General features: G+C 55.4%; 1 protein-coding gene across 1 annotated transcript; it reads left to right on the forward strand.

The window, feature by feature from the left end:
• The first annotated feature begins 4,256 nt into the window (after nt 1-4,256).
• ENTPD2 (ectonucleoside triphosphate diphosphohydrolase 2) lies at nt 4,257-15,657 on the forward strand. The gene is made up of 9 exons (XM_066563132.1): nt 4,257-4,610; nt 10,332-10,449; nt 10,940-11,090; nt 11,715-11,874; nt 11,967-12,194; nt 12,513-12,779; nt 12,970-13,089; nt 13,367-13,501; nt 14,497-15,657. The coding sequence occupies exons 1-9, from the start codon at nt 4,500-4,502 to the stop codon at nt 14,695-14,697; spliced, it is 1,491 nt and encodes a 496-aa protein (XP_066419229.1). The 5' UTR covers nt 4,257-4,499; the 3' UTR covers nt 14,698-15,657.
• The last annotated feature ends 44 nt before the right edge of the window (nt 15,658-15,701 follow it).

Raw genomic sequence — 15,701 nt, forward strand, 5'->3', positions numbered from 1 at the left:
TAGACTGTCTCTTTTTCTTTCCCTTTTCTTGGAACTGTTCAAACCTGCTCCAGACTGGGACCTGGAGAGCACTGAGAGCTTGCACTTTGTGGCCTATGGGGGCCTACTCTGGGCAGCAGCCTTTCCTAGTGCCGGAGGGATTGATAACAGAGCAAGCATCCACAGGAGAGACTTTCTGAATTTGTTGTCTCTTCAGAGCGGCGATTGAGTTTTGTCATCTGGTATTGTTCATTTTTTGTGCTGGGGGGTGCTTTCCCTGTTAAATAAACAGGTTCTTTCCACTTCTCTCCGAGGAAATTTTTCCCAAACGGGTTAGGGGGTGGGGCCGTATGGGTTTGTTTTCTGGGAGACCCCCTTTTGGAGGTTTTCTCCCAAATTTGCCCTAAACCAGGACAGTGCCTCTGCAGAGGAGCCCCACTGGCTTCCAGTGCTCCCTCAGGAGCAAGTCAGGACTGAGACCAACGTGGTGCTGGAGCAGCTCTGGAATATGTTGTGGGATTGTTTGTGCATTGCTCAGGACTGGGCTGCACTGGACCAATCCCAAAACTGTTGAATGTTTCTGGATTGAATGGCCCCCTGCACTTGCTGAGGAGCTCGCAGATGGGAGCAGAGAACCCCGCCCCTAACCCCTCCCTTTGGACCGCAGCCTGTTACAGTGTCTACATGCTCATTGTGTTCTTCCTGTTATTCCCCAACCACATATGAAGCTGCAGGGCCGCCCACCAGAGCTCTCAGATGTGCTCATGGTTTACAAAGCCACTGAGAAGCCCTGAGTCCCACAACCAGCAAACTCCACCTCTCAGAGCCACCAGCGAGTTACTTCTCCTGCTCCAGTGTCTCCTTTGATCCCTCATTCAACCCTGCAACCCTCACCCAGGTGGCCCCACCTCCGAGCCTTTTGTTGGAAGAGATAGATTAGAAAAACTCTCTCCTTTGTCTGGGGAAATGGAGGTCCCCTGCACTGCTGGGTGACTAATACACTCTCCACCTCCTCTTTGTACTCACATTCCACTCTGCCCCCAGGGATTGTTTCCCCTGCTTCATGGTGGGGACAAGCTTTTCTGCCCAGCTGGGATGGGTGCCAGCATGTCCTGTCTTTCCTGAGAGTTTGTGTCTCTCCTTGGAGGAAGGCCATGTCTCCCTGAGTCACAGAGCTGAAGCCCATGTCCACACCAGCTGCAGGGGATGTAGAAATACAGACAAGAGTCTTCAGGTGTCTCAGGCATGCTGGTGACCAGCATCCTCATCCAGCTTTACCTGAGATTAAGCTCTCTGTGTTTATGCAGGTATGGGGTGATCCAAAGACACCAGCACAGCAGGGAGTTTGGGCTCCTGAGAGATCTCTCGTGAGATCAGGCAGGTTAACCTGGTCCCTTGCTACTGTGGCCCCATCACGGTGGTGACACAGGCTGTAATAATAATGAAAAATTGACATTAAATTGTGGGGAGCTTATTGCTGCCCCACAGCAAACCCTGCTCCTGCACCTGGTGGATTGTCTGGTTATTTCAGGTTTCAATGCCATTTTCATATCTGGTTATGCTGAGTGGATCTGTCCCTCCCACTATCAAAGCAGTTCCCTAAAAATTCACGGCGTGCCTCTGTCCCTGGGAATGGTCAGGGCAGGATGAATGTATGGAGAGCAGCGCTGTGGACATCAACAGAGGTGACAGAGGTAAGACACTGGCAGGCAGACAGATGGTAAGCAGGGTAGCAGGCAGACAGGTGACAGCGTGGCAGGTAGAAAGGCAGCAGAGTGGTAGTGTGGCAGGGCAACCCAGCTGTGCCGGGCTGGCTCCCCACACAGCTGCTTGTTCATTGAACCTGTTCATTGGGGCAGATTGTATGCTTCGCAACCCAAGTCCTGCAGAGGTGACATCTGTTCTTGCCTTTCTTTGATAGTGCCCAAAATCCACATCCCTGTTTCCTCAGACAAACAAGGCTTCTCTCGCCTCCTGCCATTGGAGCAAGTTGCCTGCTTTGTCTTCCATGGCAAAGAAAGCCTTCCCTGCCCCTCGCTTTTTCACACTGAACTTTCTTGTGCCTGGAGCTCAGGCACTGCCCACCTGGGGCAGCCACCTCAGTGCAGACACCTGCTCCTGCCCAGGGATGTAGCTGGGTTCCCTGTGAGTGGCTGGGGCTGCCCATACACCACGGGCAGAGGCACTGCCACCCTCGGTGCCCTGCTCTCCAGCCTATGGTGCCTTGACAGGGCTACATGGGAAAGGAAAACTGACATGAGCCCCCCCCACCCCTCCCACCCCCCTTACTGGGGCAGCAGCTGGCAGTGCCTGACCCTGGCTGGGCTGAGCTCAGACAGCCGTGTTGGGGTGCTCCCTGCCTGAACATACTGTCACAGGGTATTCGGGTATTTCTCTGGCTATACACGTGTTTGTCTGGCTGACATTCCCCTGGGAATGGGAGTATTTCCACCCCAGCATGTCCAAGCTTTTGGTGCCTTCCTGTTTGCACTGGAGGTTGAGTATCCTGGGACACCAGTGATTGTCCAGGGCATGGCACAGGCTCCCTCTGACCTCAGCTCCTATCCCCCTGGGGCTGGAAAGAGGGCGGCAAAAGTGACCCCATGAAGAGGAGGAGCAGCCCACCCTGGGGAGGGAAGGGATGCCAGCCCCCTTTCAAAGCCACCTATGGACAGCCCGGGAATAGGATGGCCAAGTCTGCGCAAGACCAAGGTATGGAGGACACACATCTCCCAGGATGGGTCCCACCACAACAAGGACCACCTGACAGATAGGAACTTGCTCCAAAGTCTCCAAAACCAGAAGAAGGATGAGGTGCAAGGGGACCATCCCTACTCCCACAGGGCTCCTCCAACCCCGTTTCTGCTCCCCATCATCCAGAAAAGAGATTTTTTTTGTTCCTTTTTAGTCTTTGAAGACCTCATTGCCTGTCCATCTAAAAGTGAAGCAGGAGGTTTGAGAAAGGGATTAAGTTCAATCCAGAAAAATCTCTCTGTGATAATCCCTGGTGCAATTGCACTGTACAGGATGGCAGACAACTGCCTCAGAAGGTGAGATGGGCAGCATAAAGAGTCAATAATAGGCAGGTATTTTTCCTATAGAAACTTGAGAAGAGTCAGCCTGGGGAGGCAGAAAGGCAGCAGAAATGATGCTGTGCTGAGCCTCAGGGACAGGACTGTGGTTTCCTGTGCCATAATCAGCAGCAAAAGCAAATATTTTTTTCACATCAATTAATATATTAATGTATGGAATAGATTAACACGGATTTTTCAGAGTTAAGTGCTTAATGAATTGAAGTGAGGAGGTAAACCTCTGCAAAGACTCACAGCAGTCCTGCAGAGAAGCCCTGCTCCACAGTGATGGGCACTGCCAGGGTGAAAGTAGGGACAGCACTGGAGCTCATCCTTTGTGGGACCTCCAGCTGCACAACCTGTGCAATGGAGTGGTGCATCAGGGCTGGAGGCTCCTGCACCACAAGCGCTGGGCAAAGGCTTAGCCCCATGAGCACCTCTGCGCCCCAATACCACAGTGATGGTCAGGGAGCTCTGCAGAAGGTGCAGTGGTGCAATGTGTGCTGTGCATGGGTCAGCTGTGAGCAGCAGGAAAGCCCCTTGCTTCAAGAAAGTATTGAGGAGTGAGGCAGGCATGAGGAGCCTCAGCTCACACCCTCAGTGTGAGGTTGTGATCCGCAGCCTGCAACCCAGCTGCTCTAGGAGCTGTGACCTCCAGCCTTCTCTCCTTGTTTATTATTTTGCTCACTGTTGTATCCCACTGTGTAAGCAAGCTGCAAATGTCCTTCTCAGAGGAAGGAACCAAACCTCCTTTGGCTCACTGCTCCCTATGCAAATGCATCACATCACATTATTCACTTGTGACCATATTGAAAACAGACTCAATATACATCTGGGCTCCTCAGGGCTGTCACGAAGTTCTTGTGATGATTAAAAGCAGGAACACAACCACAGCTGTTAATCATTGTAGATGAGAGGTTCTTGGAACTTTTCTGCATCTCAGGATGTTCCCACATCCCACTGAAACCATCTAAAGGCTAAGCCCTAGGGAGGGGGCAAGATGGGGTTGAGCCTGGGGTCAAGGACCTTGCCCGGAGGGATAGATGGGGCCGATCCCAAGGACACAGGCTGTACCCAGGAAGGAGGGACAAGATTGGGCTGAGCCCTCTTGGTAACGGTGATGCTGGAGGGACAAAGCTGATTCTAGGGCCGGGGCGGTGCCTGAGGGGCCGGGCTGGTGCTGATCCTGGGCAAAAGAACCGTGCCTGGGGAAGGCAGATCGGTCTGGTCCCGGGGCGGAGGGGGCAGGAAAATCTGAGTGCGGGTCCGGGGCAGCCGCAGGACTCGCAGCCCGGGCCGCCCCGCGCAGTGCCACGGAGCCCGGTGTCCCGCCCGGGTGGGCCGGGGCGGCGGTGACTCAGCCGGGAGAGGCAGGCGAGGAGGAGGCGGGGGAGGAGCGGCAGGAGCCGCCGCCGCCGCTGCCGAGCCGCTCACCTGCCCGGCTCCGCCATGGCCCGCCGCCTGGCCGCCCTGCTCCTGCTTCTGGCCCTCGGCTGCCTACTGGGCATCCTCCTCCTCCTCCTCGGCTCTGGGGACACACGGGGCCCGCCGGGCTTCAAGGTGAGCGGGGCGGCGCGGGGGGACTGGGCGCGGAGTGGCGGCGGGTACCGGGAGGTGCTGGGCTGCCGGGGGCTGGGGGAGCCGCCGTGGGCATTCTCACGCCGTCGGTGTGCGGCATTCTCGGTGTGCGGGAATACTGGTGGGGGAGAGACGCCGGCATCTGAGGATCCCCAGCGTCACGGGAGGCGCCAGGGCTGAGGGGTCCCTCATCTGCGGGGAGGGTCGCAGGGAGCAGCCCCCGCCGGGTGCGCAGGGACGGAGCTGCCCCAGTAGCGAGACCCGCTGCGTGGCATCTCCGCTGCGGCACCCGCCGGCTGCGGGACCCTCGGCCGTCCATGCGTTGTGCCTTGGGACGTGCGCTTTGGGAGGGGAATCCGTTGGACACACTGAAAGATAGCGGCCCCCCAGGTCAGAGCAGCCGAGTCAGCATCTGCTGCTGCTCTGCCTGGGCCAGGGCTTCCTTGTGCACCCCAGCATCTCCCCGGGCTCCACTGCATTGCCTGAGCCAGTGCTGCTGGGTGACAAATGCACTTTCCTTTGAATACAAGCTGCTTTTTTTTTTCCTTTTTTGTCGTAAATTCGGATGATGAAAGAGGTTCCTGAACAATTTCTTTTTGGCCAAGCACTCCCTTTGTAGGACAAGTCTTTTGTTTTAAAATAGTCCCAGGCTCTTGTCCTGAAAAGTATTCCATCTAAAACCCCGTTTTTCTCATCCCAAGCAATTTACTTGGAAACTTTCTGAGCCAGCCTGCACGCCAGATGTGCTGCTGCCTTCTCTCTGGGTTTGTCAGATGTAATGAAGACAAGCAGGCTTAGCCAAGATGACCCTTTTTGCTCTTAGTATAACTACGAATTTTTAACTCCCTCTCTGTGACACCTTTTTTGTCCACCTGTTACCACATGCTGGGCCATCTTGGGCAGTACTCTGAGCTGATTTCAGAGTGGATTTTATCTTTTGGAACATGAAGGAATTAGATTGGTACCAAGATCCCCATATGTAGCACTTGGATCAGCCTGGAAAACCTTTCTTCTCCCTGGTTCCAAAATGGACCTTTGGTTTTAAACCAAATTAATTCCCAGAAACTTTTTTTCTTGTGCCTTTTTTGATGCTTTTTCTCCCTCTGAGTGCTAGCACCTTCTAGTCTGCAGGCACTGCTGCAGTTTGGGACCAAGCATTCCTGAACACCCACCTGGGTCCTGACCCTGCTCTGCACAAGGCCTGGCCCAGGGACTCAGTGCTCCTGGATATGCCAAGTGCAATGAGGTCCAGCATGGTGTGTGCTTCAGTGTCCAGCAGTGCCTGTTCCCATGAGGCTGGCACCAGGAAGGTGCTGAGGACTTGCTTTCACACAAAGCCCAGTGCTGTTTTGACAATGCAGAACTTTGTGTTATTTTAACTCAGCCCAAAAGATGCCCATGTGGTTTAGAGGTCGGTCCTGCTATGGGAGACCCTGGGCACAACTTCTGATGGCCTGGACAAGATGTGTCCTTGCTGACTCAGTCCACGTTAGCTCCTGGATAGTGCTGTTCACTGCTGAACTACAGCTCCACATTTTCCCTTTCCAGCTCCTTTGCATGGAATATAGCCCTAAAACCACCCAGGATTCGTTATCTTGCTGCTGAGGGACTGATCCTTCCCTCATGGGTCTGCAGTGGAGGTTATGGCCTGACTGCCCTGAGCTGCGTCCTGCTCTTGACAGCCCTTTTCTTTCTTCTTTTGGCAAACGTACCTCTGGCAATTTCTACGTCCTGTGGCTGCTGTGGCTACTGCAGCAGGAAGGAAACCTGTTACATCTCACTGCAAACCTGAGTGGTGCATGACCTCACCACCCTTCAGAAAGGCAAAACGGTGGGAAGCCAGGGATGAGCCCCTCATGCGACATGGGACAGCCTGGAGGGCCTGCGGGATGGGGGCTGGAGTCCTGGGCATGGCCATGGAGCACACTGCCAGGCAGCAGCACATGGGGCATTCTCAATGTCCCCATCTGCCTCCTCCCCTGGGCAGAGCCATACACTGATCAGGAGCCCCAAGCACTACTCATGCATGGCCTTTGGGAACATGACTGTCTTCTGTGCCCCCTCTGCAGGGGCTTCAGGACTGAGCAGCCCTGAATGGGGCTGGCCTGAGTGATGTTGCATTGGGGCAGAGCCCTTGGGACCATGGGTGACCTAGGAGGCAGCAGAGATAGGGCTGGCATTGGAAAACTGTCCCAGTGTGGGGCCACAATGGAGACCTCTCTGTGTCCCCCCTGCCTGCAGCATCACCAGGGTCTGGTCAGAGGGTTCTGCTAGAAAAATCCCTGTGTTACCAGGAGATGCTGGTGGTGGGGACTGTCCCACATGCATGAGGCCCTGCCAAAGCCCTGGGTGCCAGTAGGCAAACATGCCAAGGCAGATGAGAGGGGTGATGGGAGCCAGGTGCTGGTGTGGGAGTGCGCCAGGGCATCCCTGTGTCTCCCCAGCCCTCATTTGCAGTGTACTTATTAGCAGGCACAGGGCAGCTCAGCTGGCAGAGCTGAGGGCTGCACTCACGCTGCAAATCACTATCGGGGTGGGCTTTTATTCTCCCTCCTGGGGCTTCCCACCTGTAGGGCCCCTGAAGCCTACCTGCCCATGTCCATGGCTCAGCCGTGACTCAGACCCACACAGCAGCACACTCTGCTCTGGGGAATGCAGTGGCTCTGATGCCCAAGCCCAGGCTCTAGGCAGGGACAGAAGCTAAGACAGGGACAGGATCTGGGGCCAGGGACTGGCACCATTGCACACCACTGTAGGTTATCCCATTCATGATTTCTGTGTGAATGCTGGAGGCATGAGGTACCCTTGGGACTGGAGGAGATGACATTTCTTCATCACTGGGAACATACTAGGCTGCCCATGTCTGCCTCGGTGCCTTTGTGCACCATGCACACGATTCTCACCGCTGCTTACCACTCCCAGGCAAGGATGTCTTCTCCACAGGGACAAGCCTGGGTGCAAAATCCTGTGCCCTCAGGAGGGGCTGGCACAAGGCTGCGGTGACTCCTCTCCTGCTGGGGTGGCTGTGGGGTGAGCTGTGGTAGCAGTTCACCAGGCACTCTCTGCAGAGGCAGCACCATCGTGTTGCAGCACCTTACCTCAGCCAGGCCAAGTGCTGCTGCTGCCACCGCCAAGGCTGGGGGACCCACAGGATGCACCTCACCCACCACTCCACACCTGGTGGTAATGCACTGGGGGTCCAAGAGGAGATACCCCCACCCAGACCCACAGGTGTTGGCAGCAAAGGGCACTAGGATGTGCCTACATGCGCAGCCAGTTCTGCATCCTGCCCCAGCTGTCACCCCAACATGTCACGTCTGTGTGGGGCTTACTCTGGGTGTAGGCTTCGTGCTGCCTCTCATTGCCTGCACTTCCCTGGGCACGCAATGTGGTATGTGTGCCCACGTACACCTATGCACATAGCCCTCCTAAATGCATGTGTGCACGGACACATGCACCCATGCGCACACACATTGGCGCACCTATGTGCATGCAGACCTCACCCGTGCGGTCTGCATGCACATAGTGTAAGCATCCACACCTAAAGTTGCACACACCATTGTATGCCCATGCACCCACACACAAACATGCACACTCCTGCAGCATGTAGACCACAAGCACATGTGCACATACATTTGTGCATCTCTTTACATGTGCAACTCCACTCCAGGTATGTACCCCCATGCATACATCCTGGTACCAGCTCTCCATGGGGTGGGAAGTGGGGCACAGCCAAGTCAGCCCTGCTGAATGCAGGAAGAAACCCTGGGAAACAGCCTTCCTCCTGTCACGGGTGGTGGGTCTCCTCCTGCTCACCCTAGAGCCAGCCATGTGGCTATGTCCCTTCCTGCCATGGGGTGAGTCTGGCATCCCCAGCATCGCCCTCCCAGGCTGACCCCACTCCTGGTGGGTGACACCAGGTATTCCTGGCACTGCAGGTCATCCTTATTGTTTCATACTACAGTATCTCTCAGCCCTTGCCACCCTGTAGATATCCCTGTCTCCAGCCTTGTCCCTCCCTGTAGACTTCAGCCCCTCCATGGCATCTCCGCACTGGAGACTACTCCTAGGGGGTGTTGGCTGTGCTTAGCCCCAAGTTTGGGGATGACCTACCGATGCTTTCCTGATGGGGACAGCCTTGTCACCCTGCTCCTGCTAGTGTCACTCCAGGTGATATCTGGGGTAATGCAGTGCCTTGTAAGCAAATCAGAGACATCTGCATGGTGACTACAGAGGGCGTGGGCACATGTGTCACTGAGGTGGACAGAGGGGGTCCCCTAGGGCTGGACCCTCCTCAGACTCTCCTGTGCTTGGTCAGTGACTGCTCATCTGGGGATACAGGGGTGACAGGATCCCAGGGAGGCAAGGCAAGACAGAGGTTGCTCTGTCAAGAACAGACTGGGATGCCACACGCTGGGCAAAGAGGGTGTTGAGAGCCCTCTAAGCCTGCCTGGAAAACTCACCCCAGCACCCAGCCCAGGAGGCTGGGGAGAGGTGTTGGGGGGAGTTGTCAGCCTCTTTCCTCCTCTCTGCAGTGTTTGTCAGGAGCTGAAGCTACTCCACTGCTCCAGCCTGGCCACAGAGGGGGATTCTTTGCTGGCTTGTAGTTTTTGGCCCAGGGCATGAGCAAATCACTGGGTGAGTCTGGGAGGGTCACCTATGTGAGATGTTCCTCTGAGGGAGCAGGAGGTACCACTGGTGCAGGGCTATGGGTTCATGGTGTAATTGAGGCTACCTATAAGTGGGGACCTCGGGTGTCCTTGACACTTCTGTTGCCTGAGCTGGTGAAAACCAGGTGATAGGGACAGGGGCAGCATGGGGCACCCATGGCAGGCAGGGGTGGGGTGGCTTCTGGGCAGGGAGAGGAGCTGCCTACTCCAGCCCTTGGCTGTACTGAATCTGGGTAGGGCAGGAGCAGACAGAGACTCATAGGAGGTTTAAGCCTTAGATGGATTCACCCCAGAGATGCTCAGCTGGGGTGGTTCTGGGTCCTGCCTTGCTTTCCCCCATACTCACAGCCCTGAGGTGGCACAGTGGGGGCCAGCATGGGCAACCCTGAGACCATGGGCAGCAGGGGTCAGGCAGAGGGCTACGCCCAGGGGTGCTGCAGGCAGCATGTATGGTGTCCCCTCCCTGGGAGCTGGGTAACCTTGTTTGGCAGGAGGAGCAGGGTTATTTATAGCCAGAGAATAGCCAAGCCATACAAGGGCAGGAGGGACGAAGGGCCTGGCTGCCCTTCTTTGGCCAAGAGCATCCCAAGGAGCCATTTCAGGTGTCTCTCTCCACCACCAGTCCCAGGGACTGGCTAGCATGGCTCAGCAGGCAGCCAGGAGTGATGATAACCTGCAGTGGGGGAAGAGCCCCTGAGCTGCACTCAACGGGGTCCCCTTACCCAAAAAGCTAGAGTCCCTGTGCTGTTCCAAATAGCATTCCAGAATGGCCAGTATCCCACTCCCAGTCACATGCCAGGCAGTGCCCTCTTTGGGCAGGTGTGGGCCCAGCAGTGCCAGGCTGGGCTGGGCAAAGCCTGCCTCTGCCAGATGATATTGCAGAGCTGCTGGGCACTGACAGGGTGGGAGTGTGGACTGAGGGTCGGAGTGTGGACGGGTTGTGCACTGAGCCCCAGTGCCTTCCTTTGGTAAGGGCTGGAGAACCCAGGTGACCTTCAGCCTCCAGGCCTGACCCACTGCCTTTCCCCTGCAGTACGGCATCGTGCTGGACGCTGGGTCCTCCCACACCGCCATGTTCATCTACAAGTGGCCTGCAGACAAGGAGAATGACACCGGGGTGGTCAGCGAGCACAGCATGTGTGATGTGGAGGGTAAGGGCTTGCCCAGGTCCGGGGCTGGTGGCCGTGTCTGTTGCATCCCTGTGGCAGGGCAGCATGGTGTGAGTGCCCCTGCCATGCCCAGCTGCCTCCCTCTGTATTCACCAGTGTAGTGACATGTTCTAAAGGGTTCAGCTCTATTCCTAAAATGTCCCCCAACTCCCCCCAAGGCTTGCAGCTGTGCATGCTTTGGTTTGTCCTTTCCTGGCAGGTACTGAACCACCAGAGAACAATCCAGCTCCCTGCCTAGCCCAGTGAGGAGCCAGGGTCAGTCTTTCACTCTCCATTTATCAACCTTTCCCAGACTGTCAGCCAGCAGAGGATGCAGCGTGGGCAGAGAGATGTGGCTGGACCCTGGATGGCTCCACGCCTACAGAAAACTGCCTTTTGGACAGCCTGAAAGGGGCAAAGCTGCTCACCAGGCATTTTCCCACTAAGCATCATCCCCTCACCAGCAGGGAGCAATGCTTTTTCCTCTTCACAGGTCCTGGCATCTCCAGCTACAGCTCAAACCCGCTGGCGGCTGGGACAAGCCTGGAGCACTGCCTGAACCAGGCCCTGAGAGATGTGCCCAAGGAGAAGCATGCAGGCACGCCGCTTTACCTGGGTGCCACGGCTGGCATGCGTCTGCTCAAGTGAGTGCTCAGGGGGGCCCTGTTGTGCCAGTCTAACATGCCAGCTTGCTACACACAGCAGGGGTGGAGGTGGGGAAGGATGGCTGAAGTGTTGCCCTTTTGCTGGGCAAAGCTCTTGACCACCGACCTGCCCAGTGCTTTGTCCCCTGCAGAAGTGGTCCTGCCTTTCAGAGCAGGATATACTCTACAGGGCACAGCCAGCACAGTGCTAGTGGGGGCTGGTGGAGGGGCCAGCACCAGGATAACCCACCCAGATTTTTTGGATGCTAGGAGGAAAATCCCTTGCACCCACTGCCAGCCTGATGGGACACAGTGAGAATAAACACCCCTCAAAAAGCACATGGGGGAGGAGTTGTGCTCCTCTCACTCAGCCCAGGCAGGATGGATTCCATTGTCCCAGCAGTGAGGAGCACACTTCATTCCTGCTACCTGCCTCCTCCAGCAGAGACAAGGGGAATTAGCTAGTGGTTTTTTGGGACATGCCTATGAGTACCCAGGCAAGGGCTCACCTCTCCTCCTGGGCCCTGCTATGGCAGTGCTGGCCTTCAAGGGCCGTTGGGACAGGGAGGGCTCTGCAGCACTGTGGCACAGGTCTGTCACTCCGCCCTCTCACTTGGCCCACAGCATTGCGGATCCACAGGCGTCGGACGCTGTCCTCAGAGCTGTAGCAGCCACACTGAAGACGTACCCCTTTGATTTCCGGGGAGCAAAGATCCTGTCAGGGGAAGAGGAAGGGGTCTTTGGCTGGGTCACTGCAAACTATCTCCTGGAGAACTTCATCAAGGTGAGCAGAGGATAGTGACATCCAGTGGGATGGCTGTGGTGGCTGGGCAGCTCCTCATATGCTTATGCCTGCTCTTGTCCTCCTTGGCTCAGCGTGGATGGCTCGGAGAATGGATCCACCCTCAGAAGAAGACCCTGGGGGCCATGGACTTTGGAGGTGCTTCCACACAGATCACCTTTGAAACCAGGGACACGATTGAAAACCCCAGAAATGAGGTGATGCTGAAACTGTATGGCCAGGCATACAAAGTGTACACACACAGCTTCCTCTGCTATGGGAGGGACCAGGTCCTCAAGAGGCTGCTCTCCAAGTTCCTCCAGGTACAGTGTGTGCTTGATGTGGATGCTGGCTGTCATGACCCCACAGCTGCCCCCTCACCTCCGTGTTTACACTGTCCCTCAGCCCTGGACCAGCTGCACACCTTTACCAGCCAACTTGGGTTTTGCCCCCAACACTTTCCTGTGTTCCCAGGGCTTTCTCCCACTATCTCCATTAGATGATGCAGCTCTTGGCTAGAGCCAAGACACTCCAAGCCATTTTGAGACACTTTTGTCAACTGCTCTGTGTCTGGCTGCTCAAGCTCTGGGGAAGCTGTGCTATGCACAGCTCATGCACCCCCTGTGTCCCTCCTCTGGCAGGCTGAGCACTACCAAGAAACTGTCTCCCATCCCTGCTGGCCTATGGGCTACAACAAGAGCCTGTTGTTGAGCAGCATCTATGACAGCCCCTGCACGGAGAAGGAGAGACCAAGCCTTGCCCTCAACACCACTGTTACCTTGGTCGGCACTGGGAATGGGAACCTCTGCACTCTGCATGTCAGCAAGCTCTTTGACTTCACCAACTGCTCCTTCTCCCACTGCTCCTTTGATGGTGTTTTCCAGCCGAAGATTTCAGGAAACTTCATTGTAAGTCCCCTAAGAGGAGGGTGGTGACTCGGCTGCTGGCCGGGCAGCTCCCCAGCATCATGTGGCAGCAAAATCAGACCTCCAGCTCTGCAACAGCAGTTTCTGGTGCCCACCACATTGGCCAGAGTGTCTGCTCATGATCAGAGTTTACTCCGGGCCTGTCTCACAGCTGCTCCTTTCCCTCCATCAGGCCTTCTCTGCCTTCTTCTACACAGTGGATTTCATACAGACTGTGATGGGAAGACCTGTGCACCTGCCCAACAACCTGAAGGATGCTGCAGAGACCATCTGTGCCACCAGCTGGAGTGAGGTGGGCTCCCTGGGCATCATGGGAAGAAGGGGGCTGCTTCATGTGGGGTATCACCCAGGCTTTGAGAGAAGCCCTTGGAGGTCACGGGGTTTCCTGGCACCAATGGAGTAGGGGGAAGGCAATTGATGGCTCCTACATGGGACTGGGAGAGGGCTCAGGTGGGTAGGGGTAGCCTTGGCCTCACAGATGTAAACACCCTGAGCTTCAGGCCACAGACACAAGCCTGGCCATTGCTGGCTTGACCTCTCTTCTCTTTTCCTCTGTGCATCCCACCCAGCTGCTCCTGAAAGCCCCAAAGCTGGAGAAGAGGCTGCCAGATTACTGTGCTGTCAGCACATTTGTGTATTTGCTCACCACCAAAGGCTACAGCTTCAACAACCACTCCTTCCCCAACATTGCCTTCCAGAAGAAGGTGGGTAGCACCAAAATCCATCCCCATCCCACGGGATCTCTTTGGAGTTAGGCCAAAGAACCCTGCAGGAGAGATGATCCCTCATGGAAAAAGAGCAAAGCAGAATAAAGGAAGATCTCAGTGAACAGGGGCAGGATGGAACTCTCAGGTTTTGGAGGGATCTCCCAGGGGATGGAAACATAGCTGAGCTGGCTATTGGGGTGGTCATGGGATCAGGTCCTTCAGCCCTTCCTTGGCTCTCAAGATGCCAGCCATCCCATACAATGCTTTGCTGAGGCTTTTTGGGAAGTTACCTCAGGGCAGGAGGTACTTTTGTCTGCACACGCTATGGGATGTGCAAGGAGATCAGGACTGGCCTGAGCATACAAGGTTTTACTCCCAGGGGATGAGCTCAGTTCTGCACAAGATGGTCACTGCTCTGTCCCTGGGCTGGCTGGACCTGTGGGCAAGCAGAGGCTCAAGGGGGCTGCAGCTTCCCCCACACTCTTCTCCCTTGGGCTGACACTGAAGCTGTCCCAGAAGGGTCTGGAGCACAAGTCTTACAAGGAGCAGCTGAAAGAGCTGGGGGAACTCAGCCTGGAGAAAAGGAAGCTCAAGGGGGACCTTCTCACTCTCTATAACACCCTGACAAGAGGTTGTACCCAGGCGGGGGTTGGTCTCTTCTCACAGGTTAACATGTCACAGGACAAGGAAATGGCCAGGGGAAGTTTTGGTTATATTTTAGGAAAAATTACTTCATGGAAAGTGTGGTCAGGCATTGGAACAGGCTGCCCACGGATGGGGTAGTTACCATCCCTGGAGGGATTTAGAACATGTGCAGATGTGACACTTGGGGGACATGGTTTAGTGGTGGCCTTGGCAGTGCTGGTGTTACTGGTTGGACTCCATGATCTTAGTTGTCTTTTCCAACTTCAGTGATTCCATGATTCCATGGTCTCCTGAGGCCCATGCAGCTGGGCTGGCTGGATGGTGACAATGCCATGCTGTTTCCACAGGCAGGAGAAACCTCCATTGGCTGGGCCCTGGGCTACATGCTGAACCTCACCAACATGATCCCGGCAGAGAAGCCCTCCTCCCACAAAAGCATGCTGTACAATTACTGGGTCCTCCTCATCCTGCTCTTCGTGGTCACCACCCTGACATCCCTGGTGACTGCTATCTGCCTGCTCCGGCACAGCAAGTCCAGCATAATCTGATGGCAGGGACAGGGTGGGCCATATCTGCAGGACCAGCACCATCCTACCTGCTGGAGGTTCCATGCTCTGAATGCTTGGGATGTGGCAAGTGCTCAGCAGCATTGCAGTGCTCAGCAGCAATGTCCTCCTCCAAAACCTGACACCATCCCAGAAGATTAGCTGTGTCCTTTTGCCTTCCCTTTGCCCTCTAGCTGCGGGAAAGGAAGAAGACGATCACTGGCCCTATGGGAGAAGGGCTTAAATGTTTCCCTGCACTACTCAGGGATGGACCCTGGAGCAGGCTTGGAAATGGGACATTCAGAGCTAGGGCATCTTTCTGCCACCAGAGCTGAGCTGAACTGAGCCAATGAGCCCAAGCAACAACAGGATTAATTTTCATATGTATGTGTATGAATGGGGAATATTACTTACACTAGTCCTTATAGCCAACCGCCAACCTTGCTCGCCTGTCCCTGAAGCATCAGCCCTGCCTCCTGGGGAGCTCTGGGCATCACCTGAAGCTCATGTTGTCTTTCTGTCTGATGTACAAACCCCAGTGACCTTCCTGAAGGTAAGGTCTTTTCCTTGGCCATTGACCTCAGCTTTGGGTAAGGACTTAGAAACAACCACATGTGGGAAGATGGCAGCTTCCAGGTCCCACTTCAACAACCAGACATAATGCCTTCACTACCCCCATGGTTCCTATGCTAGACTTGTCTTTGCCACATCCAAAGACTCCTGCACACCCTGGTTCCTGCAGCTCTGTAGTGCATGGCCATGCTGGCACAGAGCCAAGAGGCTCCCACACTGTGGGGCTTTGCTCTGCACTGAGATTTGAGCCTGGCATCACCCCACACCAGGCAGCTAGGAGGATGCACCTTCATTTCCAATTAAGTAAGAACAGGGATGTACAAACATAAAGAAGGTTTGGTTTTGCTTGATTTTTTTTTAATAATCTGAAATAAACCTTTGTAACCACTACTATGGCTCAGTGGCTTGTGATCAGCAACAGGCAGTTCAGCCTG

The sequence above is a fragment of the Molothrus aeneus genome, chromosome 19, assembly GCF_037042795.1.
Source record: "Molothrus aeneus isolate 106 chromosome 19, BPBGC_Maene_1.0, whole genome shotgun sequence".
NCBI classification, from domain to species: domain Eukaryota; kingdom Metazoa; phylum Chordata; class Aves; order Passeriformes; family Icteridae; genus Molothrus; species Molothrus aeneus.

Bases quoted from the DNA above. Each gene is read 5' to 3' on its own strand.
- ENTPD2 (XM_066563132.1), top strand. From the start codon at position 4,500: ATGGCCCGCCGCCTGGCCGCCCTGCTCCTGCTTCTGGCCCTCGGCTGC. The intron at 4,611-10,331 runs GTGAGCGGGGCG...TTTCCCCTGCAG, and splicing joins GGGGCCCGCCGGGCTTCAAG to TACGGCATCGTGCTGGACGC. The intron at 12,195-12,512 runs GTACAGTGTGTG...CTCCTCTGGCAG, and splicing joins TGCTCTCCAAGTTCCTCCAG to GCTGAGCACTACCAAGAAAC.